General features: G+C 43.0%; 1 protein-coding gene across 2 annotated transcripts; it reads left to right on the top strand.

The window, feature by feature from the left end:
* The first annotated feature begins 6,320 nt into the window (after positions 1 to 6,320).
* Positions 6,321 to 26,966, top strand: RBM17 (RNA binding motif protein 17). 2 transcript variants are annotated; one of them, XR_014617917.1, is made up of 13 exons: positions 6,321 to 6,339; positions 8,059 to 8,199; positions 9,653 to 9,769; positions 11,036 to 11,202; positions 13,039 to 13,136; positions 14,059 to 14,115; positions 15,927 to 16,068; positions 17,993 to 18,144; positions 18,853 to 18,926; positions 19,298 to 19,396; positions 19,706 to 19,778; positions 19,904 to 20,182; positions 26,629 to 26,966. XR_014617917.1 is itself a non-coding variant. In XM_084277077.1 (12 exons), the coding sequence occupies exons 2-12, from the start codon at positions 8,077 to 8,079 to the stop codon at positions 20,005 to 20,007; spliced, it is 1,206 nt and encodes a 401-aa protein (XP_084133203.1). In that variant the 5' UTR covers positions 6,321 to 6,339; positions 8,059 to 8,076; the 3' UTR covers positions 20,008 to 21,514. The 2 variants fall into 2 exon arrangements, 1 of the variants encoding a protein (XP_084133203.1); XM_084277077.1 differs by lacking the exon at positions 26,629 to 26,966 and having other exon boundaries at positions 19,904 to 21,514.
* Positions 26,967 to 27,517: the final 551 nt, after the last annotated feature.

A 27,517-nucleotide genomic window follows, 5' to 3' on the forward strand; every position in this document is an offset into this window, starting at 1 on the left:
TCTCTTTCCTTAATGGAAGCAGCTGATTTAGAGCCTGCCGCTGTGTGTGTGTTTTCTTAGTGCTATTTTCTCTTGCGTGCATTGCTTTGCATTAACACTGGCTGCCATCTGCCATCCCATCACCCAGCCATCCTTCTGCAACTTTTTTTTTTTTTTACTTTCAGCTTTTGGCTGATTACTCTGAATAATTTGGGATCCGCAGCAAATTTTATCACCTTGGCTGTTCACCTTTTCCAGGCTGCTTGTGGGTATGATGAGGGGTCCCAACCAGGGCTAGTGGCACTTCTGACAGTGTGAAAATCAAGTTTATTCACAGCCTTCTGGTCCTGCATGAAACCCCCATCTCCATAATCCCCCTCCTCTCCCCTCCCAGGAGTTTAGGAGACCCAGCTGCATCAAACTCATCTCAAACTGCTGAGGAAATTGCTAAGTTGGGAGAAAAAGCTGCAAGAAAAGGTACAGAGCAGAGCCAGCTGAGGTAAGAAAGGTAGATAGAGAGGTCAGACCACTGAGACAGTGATCACTTAGTGGGATTCAAGAGGAAAAACCACCAACATGGAAAGGTTTAAAGTCCTAAAAGATAGGAGGAAAAAAAGATAGTTGGAAGATCAGACTTCAGCATCACCGAGGGTCTGTTGGAGGGTGCAGAGATGGCTGATGTTACCCCAACTTTGCAGATACAGCTGAAAAAGATTTCAGCCACAGTTATTATTATTATTTTGTGTCCAGTTCTGGGCTCCCTGGTATAAAAAAGACAGGGATCTCCTGGAGAGAGTCCAGTGGAGGGCTACAAAGATTATTAAAGGACTGGAGCATCTCCCCTATGAGGAAAGGCTGAAAGGACCAGGGGGGGTGTGGAGTCTCCTTCTCTGGAGAGATTCAAGACCCATCTGGACACTGCCCTGTGTGACCTGTCCTAGGGAGCTACTTTGGCAGGGGGTTGGACTCGATGATCTCTGGAGGTCCCTTCCAACCCTTACAATTCTGTGATTACCTCCCTCCAAGATGTGTAGTGCTGGGGATGACCCCGCAAATGTCTCCTCCATCTCCAGCCTGTCCGAGACCTCTAGACTTGATTGGGTGAGATTTCTCAACCAGCCTGCAGCCTTCCTGAGCTTAATGAGATGGATTTTGTTAGCTTCTTTGCTCCTGTACTGGGAGGTACAAGTATATTGTGGTTACCACTGCAAACAGCGATGGATAAATTTTGATCCATGTCTAATGCACTTCCCAGACTTAACCAAGAGCTGCTTCTCTCCTTGTGACTTATCCGATTCATTGCTTTAATAGGTAGTTATTTATGGGTCTAATAATTTAGCCCTTGTCCTCCTTGTTGTGACTTGTTCCCAGAAGGAACTGAAATCTCCTGTTAATATTGTGTTCTCCACCTTTGCAGACTCTAATCTCATTTTAGTTTTTCCTGGCTGCTGTACTGTGAAATTTCTCTGAGACACTTCAACCCACAGGGATTTCTTTTAGTCCCTTCTGATGCAATTAACCATTTTATTCCTTCCTTTAAGATAGGATACCAGTTCTTTTCTCAGTGGGGTTCTGACGCTGTAAAATTAGTATTCAAGTGTCCTGCTGATTCTCTTTCTTCCACAAAGTTACAGATATGTGGGTTACATCAATCCTTCCTTTAAAAATGTTGGCATTGCTGCTGCAAGAAACCAAAGGAAGATACTTGGGGTATCCACCATAAATAAAGTCAAGAAAATTTCTTCTTCTATTTAAGAAGCTTTCACTGTTGTTATGGAAATCTATAAATGCGCTGCCTAGAACTCCACAGCCTAATGTGGAGGGGAAGAGTCTAATATAGTCCAGAACTTGAAATCAAATCTTTTTTAAGTAGTAGCTTTACTTGCAAGCAACATTTTTTTTCAGCTAACCATGGTGGGAAACTGCACAGTCGAAAGCAATGCTTGAGATAAGGACTTTCTGATTAATATAGAGATAGTGCTTGTAGTATTTTGAGGTTGAAATGACAATGCTGTCTGCTTTGGGGTTGGAGGTTGTGCTTTGCTTTGAAGTGTTGCATGTTTATTTGTACTGTGTTATCATGTGGTGTGAGTGGCCATAATTCTTAGAAATAAGCAAAAAAAAAAAAGAAAATCCATTCTTGCCACTGTCCAAAAAAAAAAAAAAAACCTAAACCCCAAACCTGTGAATAATTAAGCAAGATTGTGGGGTGAGATACCTGGAAAAGATGGGAATTTGATGTGATTGGGTAAAATACAGGCTCGGACAGAATTTCAAGGATTGTTTTGAAAAAACAAACTCATTTCTGCAGCTGAAGGATCAGAGCAATCAACCAAACCAGCCTACTTTAAGCCCAAATGACATAAAGTGATAAATACTTCTAATAATGGGATAATGTAGGTCCCTTGCAGAACGAGGCGGGTGTCCTGGTAACGGGTGATGATGAGAAGGTGGAGATACTAAACACCTTCTTTGCCTCGGTCTTCACTCCAAAGGCCCCTCGGGACCCACAGATCCTGGATGAAAGTAGGGGTGTTTGGGGAATGAAGAGCTTCCCTCTAGTTGAGGTAGGGAAGGTCCAGGAGCAGCTCAAAGGGATTAATGCACACAGATCCTTGGGCCCGGATGGGTTTCATCCACGTGTGCTGAGGGAGCTGGTGGAGGTGATTGCTGAGCCGCTCTCTATCATCTTCAACAGGTCTTGGAGGACAGGAGAAGTGCCTGAGGACTGGAGGATAGCCAATGTCACTCCAGTCTTTAAAAAGGGCAAGAAGGAGGATCCCAGCAACTATAGCCCAGTCAGACTCACTTCTGTCCCTGGAAAGGTGATGGAACAGCTTGTTCTGGATGCCATCTCCAAGCAACTGGAAGAGAAGAAGGTCATGAGGAGTAGTCAGCATGGATTCACCAAGGGAAGATCGTGCTCGACCAATCTCACAGCCTTCTATGATCTCATCACTGGCTGGGTAGATGGAGGGAGAGCAGTGGATGTCATCTACCTTGACTTCAGCAAGGCTTTCGATACTGTCTCCCACGACATCCTGACAGAAAAGCTGAGAGATCATGGGATAGATGACTGGACAGTGTGGTGGGTTGAGAACTGGCTGTTGGACCAAGCCCAGAGGGTCATGATCAGTGGAGCAGAATCTGAATGGAGGCCTGTGACTAGTGGTGTTCCCCAGGGCTTGGTGTTGGGTCCAGTCCTGTTTAATATCTTCATTGACGACCTTGATGAGGGAACAGCATCCACTCTCAGCAAGTACGCCGATGATAGAAAGCTGGGAGGGGTGGCTGACAGGCAGGACACTGCGCTGCCATCCAGCGAGACCTGGACAGGCTGGAGAGCTGGGCAGGGAGAAACCTAATGAAATTCAACAAAAGCAAGTGTAAAATCTTGCACCTGGGGAGGAAAAACCGACTGTATCAGTACAGGCTGGGGGATGACCTGCTGGAGAAGAGCTCTGTGGAGAAGGACCTGGGGGTCCTGGCTGACGACAGGTTGGCTATGAGCCAGCAGTGTGCACTGGTGGCTAAGAGGGCCAGTGGGATCCTGGGGTGCATCTGGAAGAGTGTGGCCAGCAGGTCTAAGGAGGTGATCCTCCTTCTCTACTCTGCCCTGGTCAGGCCCCACCTGGAGTGTTGTGTCCAGTTCTGGGCTCCCTGGTATAAAAAAAACAGGGATCTCCTTGAGAGAGTCCAGAGAAGGGCTACGAAGATGATTAAGGGCTGGAGCATCTCCCCTGTGAGGAAAGGCTGAGTGAACTGGGGCTGTTCAGCCTGGAGAAAAGAAGACTGAGGGGGGACCTTATTAATGTTTATAAATATCTTAAGTATGGGATGCAGGGGGAATTGACCACCCCCTTTTCAGTGTCTGTGGGGACAGGACAAGGGGCAATGGCTGCAAGTTGGAGCACAGGAAGTTCCACACCAACATGTGGAAGAACTTTTTCACAGTGAGGGTGACAGAGCCCTGGGACAGGCTGCCCAGGGAGGTGGTGGAGTCTCCTTCTCTGGAGATATTCAAGCCTTGTCTGGACACCTACCTGTGCAATATGAGCTAGGGAGCTGCTTTGGCAGGGGGGTTGGACCCGATGATCTCTGGAGGTCCCTTCCAACCCCTATTATTCTGTGATTCTGTAATAACAAAATACTTTGCAGTAACATGACTACCTGATGACCTCAGTGTTGGTGGGTGTGATGGCACAGTGAAATGGTAACAACACATTTGAATAATAGATGGAGATGTTTCAAGTATAACTGATGCAAAATTACTGTAAGCTTTCTGCCAACATTTCACTGCACTGCAACTGTGTTGACGAACTCAGAAGAGCCTCATATGATTATTTCAATTTCTTTGCTAAATATGTGAAGGTCCACTTGGTAAGTAATTGGAAATGCTGAATGCCCAAGGAGTCAAGCTGCCAGATTAGCTGCCAGAGAGGGGAGACACGTTCAATAAGCTACCACAGGTTCCTTAAGGAGTTAGAAACACGGTAGAGAGAATTGTGATATGACAGGGAAAACACAGTTCAGCATAAATACAGTCCTGCCCTCTGCTGACCGGATTTCTAAACCTGCTTCAAACTCCAGCCTAACTCCAACTAAAGGCCACTGGTAGGTGATCACATTGCAGGGACATATCTCTCTATGCTCAACTCCATTTCCCAAAAACCTCACCAATTCAGCTATAATGTTTATTTCTTCTCTCCTCAGAAACAACCTGGGCTCTTTAACCCAAAAAATTCTGATGTCTCTTAAGAATCATTCAAATTCTGAGTGCAAACTAACATGGGGGTTTGGTATCTCTTTGCCACCAGGACGTGAAGTCACTTTCTTTCTGTGCCTTATACAGACTATCCGATTGCATTTGCTATTTGGTGTTAAGCCATCCAGCTAAAATAAAGTTTAAAGCTTACTGTTGTTTGTGTCTATTTCCATGGTTTCATACATTTATTGCAGGGATGACTACAGAGACCTGCTGAACATCACGTACAGAGCGGGAGATAAATTCATATCAACCGGGAATTCCCCAGAGCAGGCCTGTGATCACAGAATCACAGAATGACCAGGTTGGAAAAGACCTTTGAGATCATCAGGTCCAACCATTCCTCTCCTATGCTAAATCATATCCCTCAGTACCTCATCTACCCATCTGTTAAACACATCCAGGGATGGTGACTCAACCCCCTCCCTGAGAAGCCTGTTCCACATCCTGACAAAATTGATCTCCCACCACCACACAGGACTCAAGACCCCCAGTTGCAGAGGGACCCCAGACCCCATCACAGCATCACGGTCTCACCCCGTCGCAGGACCCCCGCTCCCCCCAAGTTACATCAGGGGCTGGATTCCCACTCTGAGAGTGGGAATGTAAAGGAAGGAAGGTTTAGATTAGATATTAGGGGGAATATTTTACAGAAAGAGTGGTGAGGGGCTGGAACAGGCTGCCCAGAGAGGTGGTGGATGCCCCGTCCCTGGGGGTGTTCAAGGCCAGGTTGGATGGGGCCCTGGGCATCCTTGTGTAGCTCCAGGCCTTGAGGTTGGTGGCCCTGCCTGTGGCAGGGGGTTGGAGCTCTGTGATCCTTGGGGTCCCTTCCAACCCAGACCATTCTATGATTCTATGAAATGTGCACTATGAGAACCAAAAGGATGTGGGTTTCTTTGGCACCAAGGAAACCGGTTGCCCAAACGTCGCACCCATGATGAGGAACGGGGTGAGCAATTTAGGGGTCACATTGCTCCTCTGCCAGAACTCATCTCCGTACCCCTGCTTCCTGAGTCCTGCCAAAACAACTAACTAGGGAGTCCGAGGTGCTGGAAAACTGAGGCGTAGGAGGCCCAGGGTGCTCTAAGTCCCAGATGTCTGAAGACTGAGGTGTAGGAAGCCCTGGGTGCCCTAAAACCGGTGCTGGAAGAAGCCCCAGGTGCAGGCAAACAGGGCATGGTCCCGCCGCCCAGGGCAGATAAAAAGGGGCTCAGCTGCAGGTCTGGCACCTTAACTAAGGCTGCAAGGGCATGGAGCAGCCAGGACACCGAGTGCTTCCTTCACTGCCCGCTTCTCGGGCTCGGAGCACCGCCCCTCAGCTCGCAGCGCCCGGCGATGGGCGCGGCAGGACGCTGGGTGCCTCCCCAGCGCCATACTGCCGCGCGCGGCTGGGAGAGGCGGGTGCCGCGCCGCCCGCCCGCCGCCAGGGGGCGGTACAACAGCGGCGCTGCTGCCGCAGCGCTCTCGGCGCCCATTGGCCGAGCGGGGCGTCGCGGAGAGGGCGGGAAGGCGGGAGTGCGCAGGCGCGGCCGCCGCGCGGGGCGGGTCTTCCCGGCTGCCTCAGCGGCCGGCTCATGGCGGCGGCGCGGTGACGGGTGAGCGGCGGGCCTGGGCTGACCGCGCCTTCCCGGGGCAGGGGAGGGAGGCTGCCCCGGGCTCCGGAGGGGCGTGGGGAGGTAGGGCGGAGCGGAAGATCGGTGTCTGTCCCCCCCTCTTCCACCTCAGCGACCTCGGGCGGGCGGTTGTACGACCTCGGGGAGTGGGGGGGGTGTCTAGGCCCGTGTGGAGGCGGGGGGGGGGGGTCAGGCCCCCTCCGCCCCCTCCCTGCGCGGCCCGTCTGCGGCCCGGGCCTCGGGCCCCTGTGTCTGCACGGGGGACGGGAATAGCAGCCCGCTCCGTCTGTTGGCGTGGCGACAGCCACTCTGCTTTGCTCCCTTGTGCGTCCCCGGCTGTGCCTCCCCCTTTCCCCTCCAGGCGTTGAGGCAGGAAGTCCTTTTCCTGCGATGGCAGCACCTTCCCTGTATCCCTCGCGTAGCATCGCCTACCCTAAGTGTGTGCCCCAGAGCAGCTGCCCTCTTACTGTGTGAATTTCGCTCTTCTGTGGCAGGTGGGAATTCTTGTGGTGCCTTGACCCCATCCTGTTCCCATATGGGTTGTAGTGTTCCCCTATATGTTCCTTTCCCAGTGCCCATGTGTGTAACAAGCCCCACTGAATTCAACCTCCTCAGTTTTCTTCCAGGGAACTCTGTTCAGCTGAGTCCCTGTTCGTGCTCCACTGTAAGATTAATCGTTGTTTTCAAAAAAATTATGCTGAGCTTGCTATCTTTTAGAGTTGTAATACAGTTGCTGTCTGCTGCATCTGAGGCTTTTTCCGTGGATTTAAATGCATCTAAGTTGTATCTATAGCAACAGTCATCTGTATGTCAGGCAGGTTCCCTGACATACAAGCACTGGACAGGTCTGTGGGATCAAGGTCTTGCTGACAAGTCTATAAGCAAGTCTGTAAGTCATGTTTGGCCTTGCAGTAAATTAAGATGTTAAAGTTTTTGACTGGAGATAATATAATCCAGGCCTATCAGAAACTACATAATGAATTTAGAGGTTGTTTCACAGGTGATAGAGCTCTCATTACATTCAAATTGTCTCTTCTTCCAAGTCAGGTGCACTGTCACACAAAGGGATGGATTTCATGTCATGATGTTGTTACCTAGCTAGTTGTGTATGTGTGTTGTGTGTATCCTCATACAGTTTCTATATATTTGAGAGGTCTTTACATGCTGTGGAAATAGTTACTTACCTGGCAAGCATATTTAGGTAGAAGAAGGATATTCTTTTACAGTGTTGTGAAGAATAGCAAAATTTAAGAAGATTAATGGCACGTTGATGTTTGTGTAGATACTTTTTAAGGTGAGAAGAGATGATTCCTTTGTGTTTGATTTGGATGTCTTGAGGCTTGTGTGATACATAATGTTGTATTTCTTTGTGAACCTCAAAATACCAGCATGGACTTCAGCATAACATCTTCAGAGCCTGAAATAATTGATATCCAATGCTAAAAATGTAATTTTAGAAGCTTCCAGTACATGTTAATGCTTGAACAGTATTAATTACCTTTCAAACAGTTACTTTTATGCAGCTTTACTGTAGTCACCTGCTACCTGCCAGAAAGTTATTGTTATGTTGAACCTGCCATGGTTTGGAGAAAAAAATATATTGAAAGACAGTGTGCAAACACATGCAAACAAGTAACAAATAAGAACTGGACACAGGTTTGTTATGTCATCTGGATATATTTTTTTCCTTTTGTTTTTTAGTTTTAAACTGAAAAGAAAATGTCACTTTACGATGACTTGGGCGTTGAGACCAGTGATTCTAAAACAGAAGGCTGGTCCAAAAATTTCAAGCTACTACAGTCTCAACTGCAGGTGAAGAAAGCAGCTCTCACACAAGCAAAGGTACAGTCCCTTTGTATTTTTTCTTTTTGTTATTCAAACTTCTTTTGTGTTCAGAGCAGAGAGGGAGGTTTGTGAGCTTAGAATACCGATTTGAGGTAATTTTGCTAAGATTTGTGTATGTTTGTAGCTAGGAGCCTCACAAAACTGAGGGAGGAGAAGGTGAGATGTATATTTCTGTCAGAGGGAGTCTTGCAAGATTAATATTCAATTAAGAACTGCTGTATGTGCTGTAAACCTCATATATTTTAACTAGGAGAGGCAAAAGCTGATCTTCAAATCTTAACTTTAAAAATTAGCAGATTAAGCTATTTTTTTTTCCCTAAGTAAGGGTCATAGCATGATTGATAGCTGTCAGTATGAGCTGTTCACTGTTCTTGGCATTTTGTGTCAGTTGTTATTTACATTTTTGCATCATTTTATGTTTGCTGTTTAAGAGTTGATGCTAAAGTACAAATCATCATGCATTATAAATTTTGCAGAAAGTATTTCCAGTGGACATGAAAGGGATGAGGAGTACAAGCTAATCCTTGAGGTTAAACTGAGAGGGAGCCATTGTCTGTTCACATGTGTGTTCTTTGTGGTGTGTAGGTTCTAGGGTAAGATTACTTAATGGAAAAAAGAAATAGTGGTATAAATACTGAATACTTAACTAGGCATAGCATTTTGTCACTGGAATTGCTCCTGGTTTATGATGTTAAAATTTAGGGCAGGATTCAGTTAATAATTGGAACAACCTGCATGAATGAAATCTGTCTACTACATTAGATGTATTTTTGTCTGTGTAACTGATTTGCAGTGTATACATAGACTAATAGAAGAATAAAATAGGATTAGAAACTTCAAAGGTCAGAATAGATTAATGCACTTTATCAAATGATAAAATCTGAAGAACAGTGCCTCTTCAGAAGAGGCACTTCTCTTTTTAAAGAACTCCTTCTTAAAAAGAACACTCCGTTCAAACTCATTGGAAGAGATCATCTGAGTTTTTAATGTCTGTCTCTGGTTCTAGTCCAAACCGAGGACCATTCAGGTACCACTGTATGTTATAGTCCATGCACAAGCAAAGTCTGACCTCACATGCCTAAGGTGCACACTGGTTTCACTGAAGCATTCTCTAAAATGCTGTATCAGATCTGTAGTAGTGTAGCAGCTGTTTAACCATAGTTGGCAAGCATCTGTCTCGAAACTGAGCTGCCTTTGCCACCACTGAAACATGACATGAACTTAGTTATCCATGTCAAGGGTTATTATAAATGTTGAGAATTACTGTAGGTGGATAAACTGAAGAGAAATGATCTGTTGAGCTTTGCATGGTTATGAATTTGAGACAGTGGTTTTCGTCCTTTCTACAGGTAATTTGAGATACCAGCTGCAAGTATATAAAAGAAGCTGCTTGTTAGAAAACTGTTTTGTTACTTTATTTAGACATTTTGTGTGTTGGTGATTTTTTCAGAGTCAGAGAACAAAACAAACAACAGTACTTGCTCCAGTGATTGACCTAAAACGAGGTAGCTCTTCTGATGAGCGACAGATTGTGGACACACCACCTCATGTAGCAGCTGGCTTAAAGGTAAGACTAAGACAGCTATAGAAAGTCCAGCTGTTAACAGATGTTTTGGAATTGGAATTCTTTGACTGCAGTCTGTATTTTCATTTTTTGTTGTCTTTCTTAGTTGTCAAAGAAGTGATAGTTTTCTGAAACTGATTTCCTTTGCTCAGAGGTTCTTTAGTTAATGAACACTTCAGATTTATACAGGTTTCCATGTGATACAACATGGAATTAAAAAGGTTGTTAGGCAGTTAAAATAAAAGAGTTTTTATAGTGTATTTCTCCTGGACAGCTTCAAAGTACTTTGCAAGACAGCAGTGTAGTCAACTAAATAATGAATGTAATTGTAATTAAATTGGAACTGGACCTGTGTCACAATCAAAATAAAAATAAAGGAAAAGCTACTTAACCTGTTAAAAGAGATTTCTCATGGTAAGGAATCAAAACTTTCTCCTTGCAACTTTTTCAAAGGTGATAGTTGTGAAGCAGTTCTTCCAGATGAGAGAACAGTTGGTAATAGCTCTGTCAGTATTACAGTAAGAGCAGATGATGAAAAGGACTGGTGAGATTGTGGGAGGACCAACTGCAAGATACCTTAATACATCTTATAATGAAATAATAGGATTTGAAAAGTTCTTGTACATGTTTATTTGCTGCTGCTTTGATTTTTGCAGGGAAATGGGTAGGGATGACTCTTTCTTCATGGGGAAAAAAGACAGGGAGAGATTTGAGTGAAATGTTAGTTTTTTAAGTAAAGCTAAGATTTCTTGTAGTACTGGTGGGATTAGGATATTACCTGCCATTATAGATGTTGGGAATAGGAGGGATCTGGGGCTGTTTAGGTTGGAGAAGAGGAGGCTGAGGGGAGACCTTATCACCACCTACAACTACCTGAAGGAAGGTTGTGAGAGGTGGGTGATGGTCTCTTCAGCCAGGTGACAGGAGATAGGAAAAGGGGAAATGGCCTCAAGCTGTGCCAGGGCAGGTTTAGATTGGATATTAGAAAAATTCTTTTTACTGAAAGAGTTTTTGGGGCCTGGAACAGGCTGCCCAGGGAAGTGGTTGAGTCACCTTCCCTGAATGTGTTCCAAAAAAGGGTTGATGAGGTACTTAGGGATATGGTTTAGCATGGAATGGGAATGGTTGAACTTGATGATCTTAAAAGTCTTTTCCAACCTTGTGATTCTGTGATTTTCTGTTCTTGGGAGTGAGAAGTGTCATATTCTTTGTATCCAAGTGGATGTTGTTTTCAGATCTCAAATGAAGAAATTCCTTTTCTTCTTTAAGGATCCTGTACCCAGTGGTTTTTCTGCGGGGGATGTGTTGATTCCTTTGGCAGATGAGTACGATCCCATGTTCCCAAATGACTATGAAAAGGTGGTAAAACGCCAGAGGGAGGAGCGACAGAGGCAGCGTGAGCTGGAGAGGCAAAAAGAGATCGAAGAAAGAGAAAAGTAAGGGTTTTCTTTAAACTCATAACATATTGACAATTATATAAAGAATAGACATATTGATTTTAAACTTAGCCCCTAAACAGGTTCAGGGAAGTTCTTAAAGGTTTTGTGAAGAACATTGTGTGCTTACAGAAACAAGCACAATGTTTTCATTAACATGTTTTAATACTCTTGCTAAAATTGCCTAACAGTGCAAAACTTGTAAGATTTATCATGTTAACATGTTTTCCATTCAAAGAAGCTGTAAAGTTTTTTCTACATTTACTTTATTTCAATAACAGCAGCAGTTTTTGGGTACTTAATGCACAGTCACACCTTGCAGGGATTTTAGAGTATTTTTTTACCTGACTACAGAAACACCTTAGAACATGCAGTGATAAACCATCCATTCTGCTTTTCAGTACTACAAACTGATACATGAATGCATTCTGTTTTAAAGCTGTAGCTAGCACAGCCTTTGAGAGGCATAGTTGTATTTTATTTTATAAGTTAATTGTACATTTATTATTCTTTTGTCCAGAAGAAAATATTACTTACTTTTAATTATTTTAATTCCTTTCCCTGGAGTAAGAAGTCTTTCTAATCATATTAAAGAAGTTGAATGGAGATTCAGTGTCCTGTTGAAATTGGTGGTAAAACATCTGCCAGCAAGGCAGTAAGATTATATTTGCTTGTTTTAAGTGAAATTAATAAGCCAGCTTCGTAATGGTATGAGTCATTGAAAGTCTAGGGAATTATGAGAGGGATATTCTCTCGCCCTGTTTAGATTGTGGAAATGGGTATTTCTAGTCATTTGCAGTTCTCTTGTCTTCTCTCAATTACATCTTTGTTGTTCTGGTGGAGGAGGAATGCCTGAGGCTCTGTCATACTAGCAGGCAAGACCTCAGAAATCTGGCCTGTCGTTTCCACGGCTTCAGCGTTGATTGCTGTTTAGTCATGCTTGTACTTGTAGTGTGTGGGCCAAGAGGGTAGTCTTCTGTAGTACATTAGAGAGAGTAAGTGAAAAATACATAATACATTCTGCAGCCAAATCTGGATCAGATGTATGCTCTGTGATAACCTAAGTGTTTGAACAGAGCGTACATTTGCTGTAAACTCACTGTGTAGAGATCCAGAAATTTTGTCTGATCCCATAGTACTGGTTTTAGCATCATTTAACACAGTTTTGATGGCTGTGCTTGGAAAGAGATCTCATTTATCTCCTAAGCAGTTCTTTTAACGTTTTTGAGAAATATTTTCCTAAAGTATTAAAATTAATAATTTCACTATCACAATAAATAACAGTTGAAATGCAAACAATTCTTAAAGCATTTCTCATCTAAATGTTAAAAGTTGAATAGACTTGTTAGAATCTTATTTTAGTAGCCAAGCTAGCTTCCCAATAATCTGATTATTTAAGCATGATAATGTTTTTTAATGGGCTGAGTAAATTATATTACTTTGTGTAGCCAGTGATGATGAATTTGAAAAGGATTCTGTTAAAAGCAGGGTGATGGTTACCTTCATATCAATTCCATCCAACACCTTTTCCACTATAGTCACTCAGTTGCCATAGTCAGTTTGGACTAGATGTATTCAGATACTTCCTCGTTTCCATACGTTATCCTTGGCTGATTTGCAAGTGGGAAAGAGTCTTGCTTTGGATCATCTTATATTTTGCAAAAAAATACTCCATGAGGATAAAAGCAAAGGGAAAAAAAAGTGGAGGTGTTTACTTACACCTTTGTGGAAAATGTTGTAATACACCAATTAGAGTAGTGATGTAATTCACACTGCAAAGGTGGTAGCACAAAGCAAAACATTAATGATTTCTTACCCTAACTTACTGTCTCCTAGAAGACGTAAAGACAGGCATGAAGCCAGTGGGTTTTCAAGACGACCAGATCCAGATTCTGATGAAGATGAAGATTATGAAAGGGAAAGACGAAAAAGAAGTAAGGGAGCTGTTCATGGTTTCAGTGGGGAAAGAGGATGAGGGGTGGGGGGGATGCACAGTCCTGTTCATGTCTTATGGATTCTGTATTTCTTCTCATCTGAGAAGTATACTCTTTTCTGAGCCTTTAGAACAAACCTATTTATTCTGTTTACACCATTAACAGTTGCAGTGCAGAAAACTTTTTCTGTGGAGGCATGTGGCAACTAAATTAGCTCTTTTTACATTAGCTTGTGGATATCTGGTTTAAGTTTCTACATGGAATAGGTTCTGGGAAAGGGGTGAGGCATGAGATAAAATGAGATTGTGAGAATTGCTATTGAGTCACCACTCCTGCCTTTACTATTCGAATGCCCTTGGAACTAGTTAGAAAACGTGGATCTGGGTGATGAGATATGTCTTTGCATAAATAAAATTAAACCTTATTCTCTTTCAGCAGAAAAGTTGCAGTAAGTAATTCAGGTCTCTTGTTTTAAAAAAGAGAGTTTCTGACAGGGGACATTTACTTGCTCTCCCATGGAAGGAAGTTTGGGATTACATTAGAATATCACTTTAAAAAGTATGGAAGGGGTTTTGTCTCACTGTTTGGAAAGTATAGTTAATATTGAATATAGTATCTGTCATTTAGTTTGAGCAGTTTTGGAACTGAAGGTTTGTTTCACTGTGGTCTTTAAATTTGAAATCCTGTGAAATGTTTGATAGGCACAAAGTGCAGTGCATCACTGCAGTTGGTTGTCTCCCTTGATGTGCCTTTCATTGATTAATAGTTCACCACTGTTAAAACTTCTCCCACTGCTCTCTCGGTGCTTTTCTGTTGATAGAGATGGATGTAAAGAATTGGCTGGTAAGGAGCCAGCAGCTGTGTTAAGGTTCAGTGAAGCTGTTCTGAGCAGCAGACCCTAATTGTGTGATTTTGCCCATAGGTATGGGAGGAGCTGCCATTGCACCACCCACCTCTCTCGTTGAGAAAGACAAAGAACGTAAGTACAGAAACCCTGTTCTTTAAAACCCAGCAGTGCCTTTTTTAGTTCTCACTCAACCTTTTAATTGGCTAACTCATCTTGCCACTCTTCCCATGTGGTATCAGAAAAACTTTTACTAGTTCTTTGTTGATGGGGGAAGCTGTGTGGAACCTAAGATACTACCTTTTTTCACATCTCTATTCTAAAGGATTCTTTTGTATTGCTAGAGAAGTGATTTGGCAAGCTGGTCTGTTATAACCATGTTCTGATGTGAAAGAAGAAATATTGCAGACAGTTCTCTCTGCATGGACTAGAAACCTCCTCAGAATGGAAAGAGATTTTTATTTTTCCATACTTAAGGATGAACTTCATTAATATCTTTTCTGAAAGGGTTGTGCACAGAATTTTGTAGGTTTTTGAGGGATGTGGTACGTGCCAAAGAGTGGTGTGCACTGGGGTTTCCCTCAGTGTTGATAGCTTCAAGGTTGCAGTGTCCACCAGATGGCATAATCCTGCCAGAAGTGCAATAATTCAATTTTTTTGCATGTGTTATTGTCTTAAATTTTTGAAATAGTGAACAGTATGTTGTACATTAACAGAATATTAGGGAAAAAAGAGTCTTATGCACACAAACTTTGCATTGGGAGTCCTGTTTTTATTTTTGAGAAAATTCAAATTAAAAGAAAAAACCTTGGTGGAGTAAGTGAATGATATAATAGTGAAGGCATTTTGAAAGAGATTCTTTTGAGTAAATAATTAAGAGCAAAATACATATAGGCTGGAAATGGTAGAAATATCCTAAGGAGAGGAGAGCTTTCAAAATGCAATGCATTCTCACAAGGAAACCTTTGCACAGCTTGATGCTCAAAGCTAGGCTGGGAAAACCTGAGAAAATATTGCTGTAGCAGAAGTCCCATGGTCCAGTCCCTTTGCTGCTTTAATAGGGATTTTATTTTTGTTCTTTCCTCATGCAACATCCCCAGACTTCATGTCTGACCCTTTATTTGGTAAGATACAAGCACTGCTTCGCAAGAAGATAATTTAACATTCAGTCAGTGTGAAAGCCACACTCAAAAGTGTGCTCTGCCAGTTGTCTTGATGTTTGTTTGGGGTTTTTTATGGTTTTGCTGTTGGACTTGTCAGTGGAATGTAGTTTAATCTAATCAGCATGATTAAGATACCTATATCTATATACAAGTGGAGGTAGCTCAAAGAGAGATATCTCCCCTTCCCCCAGGAAAAGTTTCAGTTCAGAAACCGTCAGTAACATCTCTTAAGACTGTGTAAATACTTCTCTTTGAGTTGCATTCTTTCTGTTCAAGTGGAATTATTTTTCTGTAAACAGAGTATAATTTTCTTTACAGTCCTCAGGCCCTAAGCTGTGTGCATTAATCCATTTGTGTCATAATTCTGTTCCTGATGAATAGGGCTTTTAATTTTGCTTGCCTTCTGTCTAAATAAACTCATTGTAGTGCAGGTGGCTTCTTAATGTTTCTTTTCTCCATTTGATAAGTAAGAGGTTAATAAATGAATATTAGACCCATGGATAGAAACTCATTGTATATCCAATGAGGGAAATCCAGAATAACTCAAATCTTGTTTGGCAGAGAGGTGAGGGGATGTTAAAGCAGCATGTGCTAAGGAAATATTCTCCTGCTTTGGATTTATGTGAGGACTTTCTTGTATTAAAGCAGAAAAAGAAATACACTTGCAGATGAAGAGCTGTTGGTAAATGAGTTAGATTGAAGACATAATATTCCAGTGTTCATAACAAGCTGGTAGTTCATGCAGAGTGTTTCACTAAAGAAGCAAATCTCTCTCTGCTTCAGCTGTAGCATCATTTCCATATGAAGAGGACTCAAGACCTCGGGCACCATCTTCCAAAGCAGCTATTCCTCCTCCAGTGTATGATGAGCCAGAAAGACCTCGTTCCCCCACGGGACCTAGCAACTCCTTCCTTGCTAACATGGGGTAAATGAGTGCCTTATGCATGTTTTATGGGAAAAGGTTGAATCCAATAGTTAAAATAGCTTGTCAGTAGAGGAGAACATGGCCCATTGCATGTATGTGATTAGTCTTAGTGCATGTAGGCCTGTCAGGATACAGAAAAAGCAGTTATTTGATCAAAAGCAATGCACTTGAGGTGGTTGCATTCAAGGCAGTGCTTTTAAACAAGTTCTGAAGCCACATTCCAGTATGAAGTGCCTATGGTGTCCACAAGCCAAGCTAATGTAGTATGCAGGAAAAAGCAGATGGCATGTTAGTTCCTCTAGCTTTCTTTTCCAGCTTTGTCTTAAACGTGCTGCGTAGCAGTGGGCAGGTTATTTCAGCTCTGCTTGGTTTGTCAGGTCAAAAATTCAAAACATATTTGCATGAAAGCCTGCAAATCCATCCTGTTACTTTTCTGCCTTGGATTAGCCTTGTGCATAATGCCTGTGTCACTACCTTGGTGAGAAAAGTGAAGTTGAATTGATAGTTAAAACTGGCTTAGAGAGCTCATTTGGAAGCTGTAGTGCTTAGCTATGGTGCTCTTATCACAGTGAGCATCATGGAAATGCAGCCTCAGTGTAGTCAAAACTGTATCCAGGAGGAACACAGATGAAAGTGTAGTTTATTGCATTATTACACTGCATTTCCATTTGGGAGACAATTTTTCATGCATTTTTTAATATAAATGCTTTTTTTAAAAAAAAAAAAAAGAAGGCAACAACACCAACATTGTCCAGAAAAAGCACTGTTGGACCAGCTTATGCATTGTTCCCACCTCTAGTTAGAAATAATACCCTGGGACCTTCACTTCTCAAAAGGAAATGCTAAAAATATGACCTGACCTGACTGACCACACAATTGGCTGCTATTTGTTCTGTCACTTAATGGTTTAACCTTTCAGCATAACATAGAGTTTTTGGCCTTTTTTAATGTGTCTGTGTATGTTTCATGTTGTATGTTTAGAAAATAGTCTTGTAGTCAATGATCCTGCATTTTCTGTGTAATCTCATATGCCTGTTGGTAAAATGGGAGTGACTTGAGTGTAGAATACTTACTGGTGTAAACTACTATATCATGGCATGTCTTTTGTGTCTTGGCCTATCTAGCTATGGTCCCAGAAGAAATGTCAACACGTGTAGGTATATTTTGTTTCTAAATATTCAGTGGGAATTTCAAAACCTGTCAGTGAAGGTGCTTTTTGTAAGGTACTTTTTTTTAAAAAAAAAGTACTTTTAAATAGCTTGGGGACTTTAATACCTCAATACATTATTGAAAATTCAGAGACATGAGGAATGCTTAAATTAATACTGAGGATATTCGGATTTACTACAGGAAGGGCTAGCAAAGCCATGTACTCTGGATCTTACACCAACTTTGACCTAATAGGTAGTGGAATGTGATCTAATGTGGGAAGTAGATTATTCCACATCTGCCTTTTTTTCTCAAGCTTTTGCTATGAGCCACTGACAAAGATAGGAATCTGGACTGAATAGGCCTTGGTCTAATCTGTGTAGTGATGTGCTATCAGCAGCCTGATCCTCGTGAAAGGTGTCTCTGCCTGTGGCAGAGGAGTTGGACTAGCTGATCTTTCAAGGTCTTTTCTAACCCAAACCATTCTACAGAGTGTACAGCCCTGACTTGCACTGCTAATGGAAGCTGAATTGTATTTGGAAAAGTATGAACAATGTTATTTAGTCAACTTCTCTGACAGCTTTTCTATCTGTAATTCAGGGGTAACACTTGATCTTCATTGGGTGCTAGGTTGTGAAGTTGTGCAGAAGCTTTCTGTTCTCAGTCTCTGTGTAATGACTTTTTAGGAGGTGAAGTAATTGAGCACTCGGGAGAAATGCAATGTTAGTGTTTTGTGTAAGAAACCCTCACTAACTGATGCTTTTTCTCTTTGCAGAGGGACAGTAGCTCACAAAATCATGCAGAAGTATGGTTTCAGAGAGGGCCAGGGGCTGGGAAAGCATGAACAGGGGCTGAGCACAGCGCTCTCAGTAGAGAAAACAAGCAAGAGGGGTGGCAAGATCATTGTTGGCGAGTCTACGGAGAAAGGTAATCTTGTCCTGGTCCACTAAGCTTGTGAAACGTGGTCAGGGCAAAACAGTAGTTCAAACTCAATAGAAGCTTCTGGATTTGCCATCTGTCCATGCAGAAAATACTAGTTAAGAATTGGGAGAATGACTTATTTTCCTACTTGTGGAAATTGATATTTATCTATTTTTAATTTTTTTTTAAAGTGGTCCTGCATTAATTATTTTTGCTCCTCCTTTTTCCCCATCAGTTTTCCTCCTCTAGGGTTGGATATCTTGTCTCTTCAAGAGTTGATCCTGCTATCTTCCTCCTGGCTTTCTGCCCATCACATGCTTTAGATAGAGCTGTCATTTCCCTGCTGTTCCCAGGGACAGTGGCTAGACTTACTGGAACTGTCTGTGTGCCTGAGCACAAGTGCTGCAAGTCAGGAGAACTGATACTTAGTTCTTAGAGGAGGCAATAGAGTTATGAACTTATGAATTATTTCCCTCAAACAAATAGCATGTTGTCAGTGTTCCACCTTAATTAATGTTCTGTATTTTTCTGCTTATGCCCTGTAGCTCTTCCTCACCCATATGATAACATGCAACTACATGTACATCATATACATTTTGTGGCTTTTATTCCATTGTTTGGTAACAGTAAGATGCTGGTGAAAGCCCCATATAAAGTTTAAATGAGCTTTAATCTTAAATGATTCCATGATTCACTGTGCTATCTTCATGGCAGAAACGGGCAAGAAAGCGGATTCTAACCCCTTGACTGAGATACTGAAATGCCCAACTAAAGTTGTCTTACTAAGGGTAAGTTGGGAGTAGGGGAACATGTCTTGGTATTTGCAGCATATGTGACTGTTTGAAGTGTTTAAACTTGTTCCTGTTACAGTGACTCTGAACAGTTCAAAGGGTTCTGGCCTGTAACTCCATGGTGCTTTGTGGAGAAAATACTTGTCTTCCTGAGATACAAGTTGTGACTGTAAATGAGCACTGCTTTTAGATCATACAGTTACCTTGTCCTAGTACTTAGTAGGGAGCTGTCTCCTCCTGTGGTGCTTGGCTGGTAAACAGGAGACTAAAGTATCTGCAGTCATAGTTGCATTGAATGTATGATTTGCTTATGTAATTGTCTGTACAGACTGCATCCAGTGAGCTAGGTTTAATCTTTTACCTTTCAGAACATGGTAGGTGCTGGGGAAGTGGATGAAGATCTAGAAGTTGAAACCAAGGAAGAATGTGAAAAATATGGCAAGGTTGGAAAATGTGTCATCTTTGAGGTAAGATGCAATCTCTGGCTGCTCTGAAAGTGAACTGGGCACTTGTCCCTCACGACTGGCTTGTCGCTGCCTTAGAGAAGAGACAGAAGATCTTGCAGGGACTTCTGCTGTGTTGTGATTCTGTATTTTGTGTACCAGTGTGATGCAAAATTTTAATGTCATAGGGCAAAAGTCTCTGGATATTGTGCTTTTGGAACCCTTTTATTGTGTTCTCTTCACTGCTTTTGTGAAGAAAACTGTATTTTTGCTATGGTTCTAATTATTTCTGAGTTTTGATGTGGGGTTGTTCTTGTTTTGGCTTTGTTTCAGATTCCTGGTGCCCCTGATGATGAAGCTGTAAGAATATTTTTAGAGTTTGAACGGGTTGAATCTGCCATCAAAGGTAAGATACTAAATTGTGTCCTGTGAACCTCAGATTTAACTTCCATAGAGAGATTAGTTAGCTAAATAAATGTTTGGATTTTATTGAATTGCTGCTTGCTGACCCCTTCTTGGTTTTGATTGCAGCTGTTGTGGATCTCAATGGAAGATACTTTGGAGGCAGAGTCGTGAAGGCTTGTTTCTACAACCTGGACAAGTTCAGAGTACTGGATCTGGCAGAGCAAGTTTGATTTTAAAAATCTAGCTGGAGGTGTCACTGTTTTGGCAATCATGTTTTCAGCGGTGGGCTGGGAATAAGGAAGAGAAAAGTAGATTTCCTAGCGAACTGGAAACAAGCCTCATTGAATGGATTTTTCACATTCGTTGTGACTTACCATTTTTTTTGTAATATAAAGCCCTTTGAAAGTAAGATTCACGTCTGTGTGGTTTTGAATTGCACAATTCTGCTTATTGCTCTGGGGGTCCTGGTTCATTTTGGGGTGTTTTTTGAGCTTTCAGATGACTTTGTTCTTTTGAAAACCCACTGCTGAGGAGATGTTTTGTCTGTATTTTCTGTTTTCCTTGTTCTGATGCTTCGTCACGGAGACCCTGTCCTGCATCCACAATAAGTGGGAAGCTTTGGAAAAGAACTCTGTGCTATCATGCTTCTCTTCCCTAATGGTGTCTCTCAGAGTTACAGCCATGCTCTCCTAAGTCCTCTGCCTGCACACCAGAGTGATTTGGGGTCGTTGGACAGTTGGCAGCTAGTTTGTTCTTCTCCTGACTCCAGGACAATTCTTTCTATGCCAGAATGGAGACTAACAAAGAATGAGTCTGTCTTTCTTCCCAAATCCAAAGAAAAATACATGTTTAACCCAGGAAAGTGGAAGGGATTTAGAACACTTGGCCATTTGAATCAGAATGAGTGGACTAGTAGCAGGAGCTCTGTTCTGTCAGGCAATCTTTGCTAGGAATACCCAGGGTTAACTCATCACAGGTTGTTACTGAAGTGCTTTAGATAGGACTGGGGGAAACCCAATCTGGCCAGCAATCAGATTCTCACTTCCTCCAGCACCACATGTTGTTAATTGACACTTTGTTTAATTGGTTCAAACCTGGCATTTGTGCTGTCTCTAAATTTCTATATTTGAGGTCAAATAACATCAGGATTGGGCTTTTATTTGGGTTTTTTTTTTTTTTGAGAAGGTGTCCCTGTGGAAGTTTTCAAAGTAGGAGGTGATGGAAGAAAATTCTGACATGAAAATCTGAAGAGTTAACAGATTAAACTACTAAAATTGTGTGGTGGGCTTGTTGTTTGGGTTTTTCTTAATCTGATGTAAAATAATACATAGCACTCTGCTCCTGATTTTATGTTTGCTTTTTGTTTGGAAACAGTATGTGACAAAGCTGCTGAGGGGTGGCTGTGCAGTGACAGCAGTTGTCTCTGTGTTCCAGTGCTCCTAGAATTGTACAGATTTAAAATGGAAGTGAGCTCTGAGGGTGTTTTACCTGTTTGAAAGCTGATGCTGGATGTCTTTTTCATGTTACACACATATTAGGGGGAGGGGGTATAGACCTGTAGTTGATCAACGCTGTGAATATCTCCAGTTACTGCCCTTTCCATTAAGTTTTGGCTGCAGATCTATATGACAAACCCTTGGTCTTGTGTTCTGCTTATTTTGTCTGCCTGTGTACCACCAACTTCTGTACAAACATTTGCTTGTAAAACAGAAAACCATTTTTAAAAAAAAACCCACCTTGTATTTTACCTGCTGTGTGTTGGCTTCCTTAGTGTCCTCTACTCTTGCACAAGGCCTTCCCACAGAGTCAGTCACTTCTGCACCACGTGTGCTGCTGTAATCCACCATTAGAAAACCTCACTGCAGCAGAGGTGAAGAACCTGCCTGACTAATGCTAAAACCACAAGACTTGGGGCAATAACAATCTAAATTTTGTCACTGGCTCTTCTCTTCCTTTTCTCTTTGACCTTGAGCAACACTTTAAGGCCTTTGCTACTATGTAGTAAAACAAATTAGCCTAATATGAATTAGCATAGATTTGCTTACAAAAGTCAAATAATTTGAGTGGCATGCTGTAGAAAGTTAAGTGCTGGTAATATTTAGTATGATCTGAACTTGGCTGGAAATACAACTTGGCTTTAAAGCAGCATCATTTATTTATGGCTCTTAGGACAAGAGCATTTGCTGTAAGCATTTCCTAAGGTATACAAACTGTTTCCTGTGTCTTCTAACTAGCTGTTCTGGTCTTTGCTCTGTAATAGCAGCTTCTGGGCTTCCAGTTTGATGCTGAGTTGGAGGTCTTCATTTTCTGAGACCTGCTTTATTGGCAAGTTTTGAACCATTTTGTTCTCAAAATCCTTATTGTGGTTGAAGACTTGGGTAAAGATCTTGTGTAGCAGATACATGCTATAAATAAAGTATTTTTGTGTGCCATGGGGTCACCAAGGCAGCACACCTCCTTAAGTGTTAGCAGGCCTCCCTTGGCTTAGTTTCATCTCTTCATTGGGTGCTGTACAAATACATTATGTTGGAACCTGGTTTGTAAACAGTTTTCCTTTAGGTGCTGCCAGAGTAAATGCAAACACAGAGAGAGACATGGAAGCCTCAAAAGGATCACACGTGCTGACTGATATTCTCAGTCCTTAACACAGGTGATGCAGTTAGGAAGTTGTTTGTTGTTTTTTTGGGGTTTTTTCCAAACACACTCTTCCTCTTAGCCCATGTTGGTGTGTTGGCTCAGACTTCCTCTATGGCTGTATTTGAATGCCTTTTAAAAATCTGTTTACAAATTTACTTCCCTCCTTCCCACCTCCTCTGGAAACTTGTTGCTTTTTATTTCTAGTAGTTGCTCAAATTACCTTTTATTCAACACTTCCAGCTCTTCCTGCTTACACATCTGTTTTTCTCCCCTTCTGGGAATCATCAAAAGGCTTAATTAAAGCACTTAATTTGGAGTTCTTTGTTGCAGTTACAAAGTTTTGCCTTTGTATACTTGAAATTATGCACCCACCTTTTTCTGTGAGGTGTGCACTTGTAACTGTGGTCTGTTCTGTTGTTTCTCTCTTTGTGTGGCACCTTAAGTTATGATTTTAGAGAAAAGTAAGAGGATGGTGGCTTAAGATATATTTGCCTTACTGGTTTTACCTTGTGCCAGATAAAAGAATGGATCTTGTGTGAGATTCTCAGCCAGGTAATTTGGCTTTCTGCTCTGCTGAGCTGCAGAAGAGGTGGGTTTCTCATAGATGGGTTTGAGAGCAGTGCTGGGATGGGGAACTTTTTGGTGTGTCCTAGGGGCAAGACTTCTAATAAATTACTATGAGGCTGAAGATTTTATGCTAGCAGCATAGCAGGTGAAGAGTAATCCCAGATCCTTTATCATGAGGTCAGTTTGGCTTGCATGAAAATTCTTTACCTTTTTCATGGCCTCAGGGCCTGTCCTCTGCTGTGAATCCCCACAAGGACTTCCAGCAATGTGAAGGCTTTGAGGCTAGCAAGGCACTGATGGGCAGCAGGATACTGACTCCTTACAGCATGTTCTCTCCAGAGTGTGGTGGAAACATCAAGACAGCAAAAAACCAGACTGCTCCTTGTATCTGCTGTGTGAATAGAGGCTTCTGGTGTCCAAAACTCCAGCACTGGTTTCTCATAAAGCTGGTCCAGATCTTTTGAGGAGAGATTATCTTAAAATGTGTTGGTACACATTGGGGGACCAGTCCTGGGGAAGCTTGGTGCTGTGTGACCATGAAAGGGCAAAGTAGTCCCTGCAGAACATTGCTCACACTCAGCACCCATTTCCTGCCATCAGCCGGAGAAGGTCAGGCTCCTGGCAGACTGTGTTATACTTTACTGGATGTTTCACAGGTGCACACCCATCTCTGCCCTCCTTTGGCTCAAAATTGCATCTCAGGCAGGTGGTTTTCACCTGTGATGTAATTCATGTGGATAAACATGCCTACCCTTCCTTTTCCTGAGTGTTGCCTTGCTGTGGTGCTCTGGAGAACCAACTGAGCCGAGGAGGTAGGAGTGCTGGTGCATGAGAGATGCACTAGATGATGTGGGTATTTTGAGGTGGTGATTAACTGGTCTGTGTGTGAGAGGAGACAGATCTCACAGGATCTCACACCTGGGCATGTTACACACTTCCAAACTGAGCTTGGAAATGAAGCTTTTCCTCAGAGGGCTGCAGTGACTCTTTATGCAGCACAGAGGATGATAGGATTTTTTCAAGGATGCAGAAATGGGTAATTATGAGTTGCTTATAATGTCAGTCAGCTCCAAAGCATATGGGCCTTAACCCCTGGGCAGCTGTAGATGTAATCAGAGACATTTATGTCTTATGTCAGGAGTAACACGTGAGTAGATGCTCCCTTCTCCTCACCAAGGGCCTGTGAACTCTTAATCATAGAATCATAGGGGTTGGAAGAGACCTCAAGATATCATCAGGTCCAACCCCCCTGCCAAAGCAGCTCCCAGGTCACACCAGTCGGTGTCCAGACGGGTCTTGAATATCTCCAGAGAAGGAGACTCCACACCCCCTGGGCAGCCTGTCCCAGGGCTCTGTCACCCTCACTGTGTAAAAGTTCTGCATGTTGGTGTGGAACTTCCTATGCTCCAACTTGCAGCCATTGCCTCTTGTCCTGTCCCCACAGACCACTGAAGAGGGGTTACCCATTTCCCCCTGCACCCCATACTTAAGATATTTATAAACATTAATAAGGTCCCCCCCTCAGTCTTCTTTTCTCCAGGCTGAACAGCCACAGCTCACTCAGCCTTTCCTCATAGGGGAGATGCTCCAGGCCCTTAATCATCTTCATAGCCTCTTCTGGACTCTTTCCAGGAGATGCCTGAAACTTTACTTACATGAACATTTGGGATGGTAATACCCCCTTTCTCTTTCTCCAGGCCAGTGGGTTAGACTTGCTGTTTGCTTTGAATATCCAGAGTGATTTTTATTTCCTATTTACTGAAAAAAAATCTTGTGTCACTTGAGATACAACTCTGCAAGTAAATGACAAGGAGGAGAAAACAGTAATAGCTGCAGGACTTCTAGCTGCTGAAAAAAAGGGGGGGAAACCTAGAGTCTTCCACTCTTAGGGTCCTCAAGAGAGAAATAGATGACTAAGTCCCTGTCTGTGCTTGGTAGCTTACCCCAAATCATGCAGTACCTGACAGTATGAATAGGATCCTGTAGTGAGCTGTGCTCCTTCAGTGATCCTCTGTCTGTCAGGTGGGTCTGGGCATTGCTTACAGCTTTCTGTACACAGGAGCAACTCTGCAGCTCTCCATGTCAGTAACCAAAATCCTACTTGAATGGTGGAGAAAATGGATATTGAGGTGGAAAAGTTGCAGTGGAAAACCAGAGAGGTGAAAGGCAAAAAGAATATAGCAGTGAACTGGGAAAGGGATAGTGTGCACACCTCTGCAGACTTTTATACCTGCTCTCTCTGATTGCTGATCCCTGCTGAGCTCATGATTGTGGCTTTATGGCTTTTCCATTCTTTTCTGTATCTTTTTAGCATCAGGAAACAGGGAAATCCCCAAAGGGATTTGTGCTGGGTTTAGGATCGTAGAATAGAATCACAGATTGGTTTGGGTTGGAAGGGGTCTTAAAGCCCTTCTAATTCCATCCCCCTGCCTTGGGCAGGGACACAGTGTCAGTGCCTCACCACCCTCATTGTGAATTCTTTATTTGTTTCTATCTGATCTAAATCTCCCCTCTTTTAAAGTCATCACCCCTTGTCCTAACACTCCATACTCTTGTAACCAGTTTTCCTGTAGGGCTCTAGGTACTGGAAGGCTGCTATTTGTTCTCCCTGAGCATGACTAACTCTCCCAGCCTGTCTTCATAGGAAAGGTACTGCATCCCTCTTATCATCTTTATGGCCTCCTCTGGACATGCTCTAACAGCTCCATGTCTGTCTTGTACTGGGGACCCCAGAGCTGGATGCAAAATCCCCTCCCTTGACCTGCTGTTCATGCTGGTTTGGATGCAGCCCAGGACACAGTTGGCTTTCTAGGTTGTAACCACACATTGCTGGCTCATGTTGAGCTTTTTACCAGCCAACACCTCAAAGTCCTCCTCAGTGCTGCTCTCAGATACTGAAGCTCTGTTCCCTAGACCATGCCTCCTGTGCAGGACACCCTGCTCTGGCAGGCCTGAAGGCTGGTGCTTGCCTGCTCACCTCCAGCACTGTGTTTGGCTTACAAGATAAACCAGCTAACGTGGGCAACTGCTAAAGCCTGGGATTTTGCAAGGATGTTTTAAGTGCCATGTGCTTAAAGCCTAAGACAGCCTTAGCTATATGGAAAACAGGATCTTTCCCAGGCAGATGACTACCCCTTTCCTTGCTTCCCTCCTCCTTATTCCTCCTATAGAAAGAATGTGTTTTTTTCCCAAAGCAGTTTTTAAACACATTGCCACTTCATAGCCCTTGAGTTGTTTTTCCTCTCCCAATCTGTAAGCTGTGATCTCTAGCCTCCACTTGAGAGCTTGCAGCAAGTCAACAGCTCAGGAATCCATGTAGTCCTGCCAAGACAAAGGTCTTCAACTCATCACAGGTTTCTCCACCTTTTGCTGCAGGCAGAAAGCTGGGTAACATTTTTGGACTTTGCTGCTTCGAACTTGTAAAACTTGTATAGCAACTGTGAACCAAAACCCAAGTGATACTGCAGCAAAACACTCAGAGCTCCTCCAGCACTCACTCTTCTTGTGAGGATGGGAATAGAGAACTGGTGAGGCTTGTGTCACTTGAGGAAAATGCTGGGATTCTGCAGTTGCAGGGGTGCAGATTTGTCACTGGGAGAGGATGTGGACTAGAGCAGCTCCCAATGACTTGTCTTCCTTTTTTGTAGGTTAGGGTGATGCAGTCACACAGCAAAATTTCAAGACCTTTCTGGGGCAGCAATCACATGGAAATGAAGTACACTCAAACCAGGACTTGTGTTTACTTGAAGCACTGATTTCAGAGGAACACCCAGGAGCGGTCATCCCATATCTCTCCACTGCATGTCATCCCATACAACACAATGCAGCTGCTCCTGCGGATGCTGCCCCAGAAGTACCATGTTCACCTGAAATGGCTCAGCTCTTCTGAGGAAGTCAGGAATTCAGGGCTCATAAGGAAATCATGTCAGTCCTGAAAATATCCAGCCATCACAGTGCTATTTTTGTATTCCCCCCCTTCCTTCACTCTGCTTTTTACCTGATCATTTCAAAGTGTTTTGTGTAGTTCTATTTCTATCCAGCTGGCTGCTTTTTTCATGGGCAATGGTCTTTGTTTTTCCTGCACTGTTTTTGCAGTCAAAGTTTGGGAAACATTAAAGCCTGGAAACTTGAGGCTATTATCAAGTTGTATGTTCTTCTGTTAAAAAATCATGCTGTCAGCATAATAAAATCAAACCATACTGGGGGATTTCACTGTCTGGCAAGGATTTGCCTTGCCTGGAGTGTGTGAAGTAGGATTCCTTGTCCTTCTGATGTTTTCCCTTCGGTGCCAAGTGTGTAGCAGCTCAAAGCCATGGAACACAGGAAGTTCCACACCAATATGGGGAAGAACTTTTTCCCAGTGAGGGTGACAGAGCCCTGGGACAGGCTGCCCAGGGAGATGTGGAGTCTCCTTCTCTGGAGATATTCAAGACCTATCTGGACGCCGACCTGTCCTAGGGAACCTGCTTTGGCAGGGGGGGTTGGACCCGATGATCTCTCAAGGTCCCTTCCAACCCCTATAATTCTGTGATTCTG

Source organism: Gallinula chloropus, assembly GCF_964237585.1.
Source record: "Gallinula chloropus genome assembly, chromosome: 1".
In the NCBI taxonomy this organism is placed as follows: Eukaryota; Metazoa; Chordata; class Aves; order Gruiformes; family Rallidae; genus Gallinula; species Gallinula chloropus.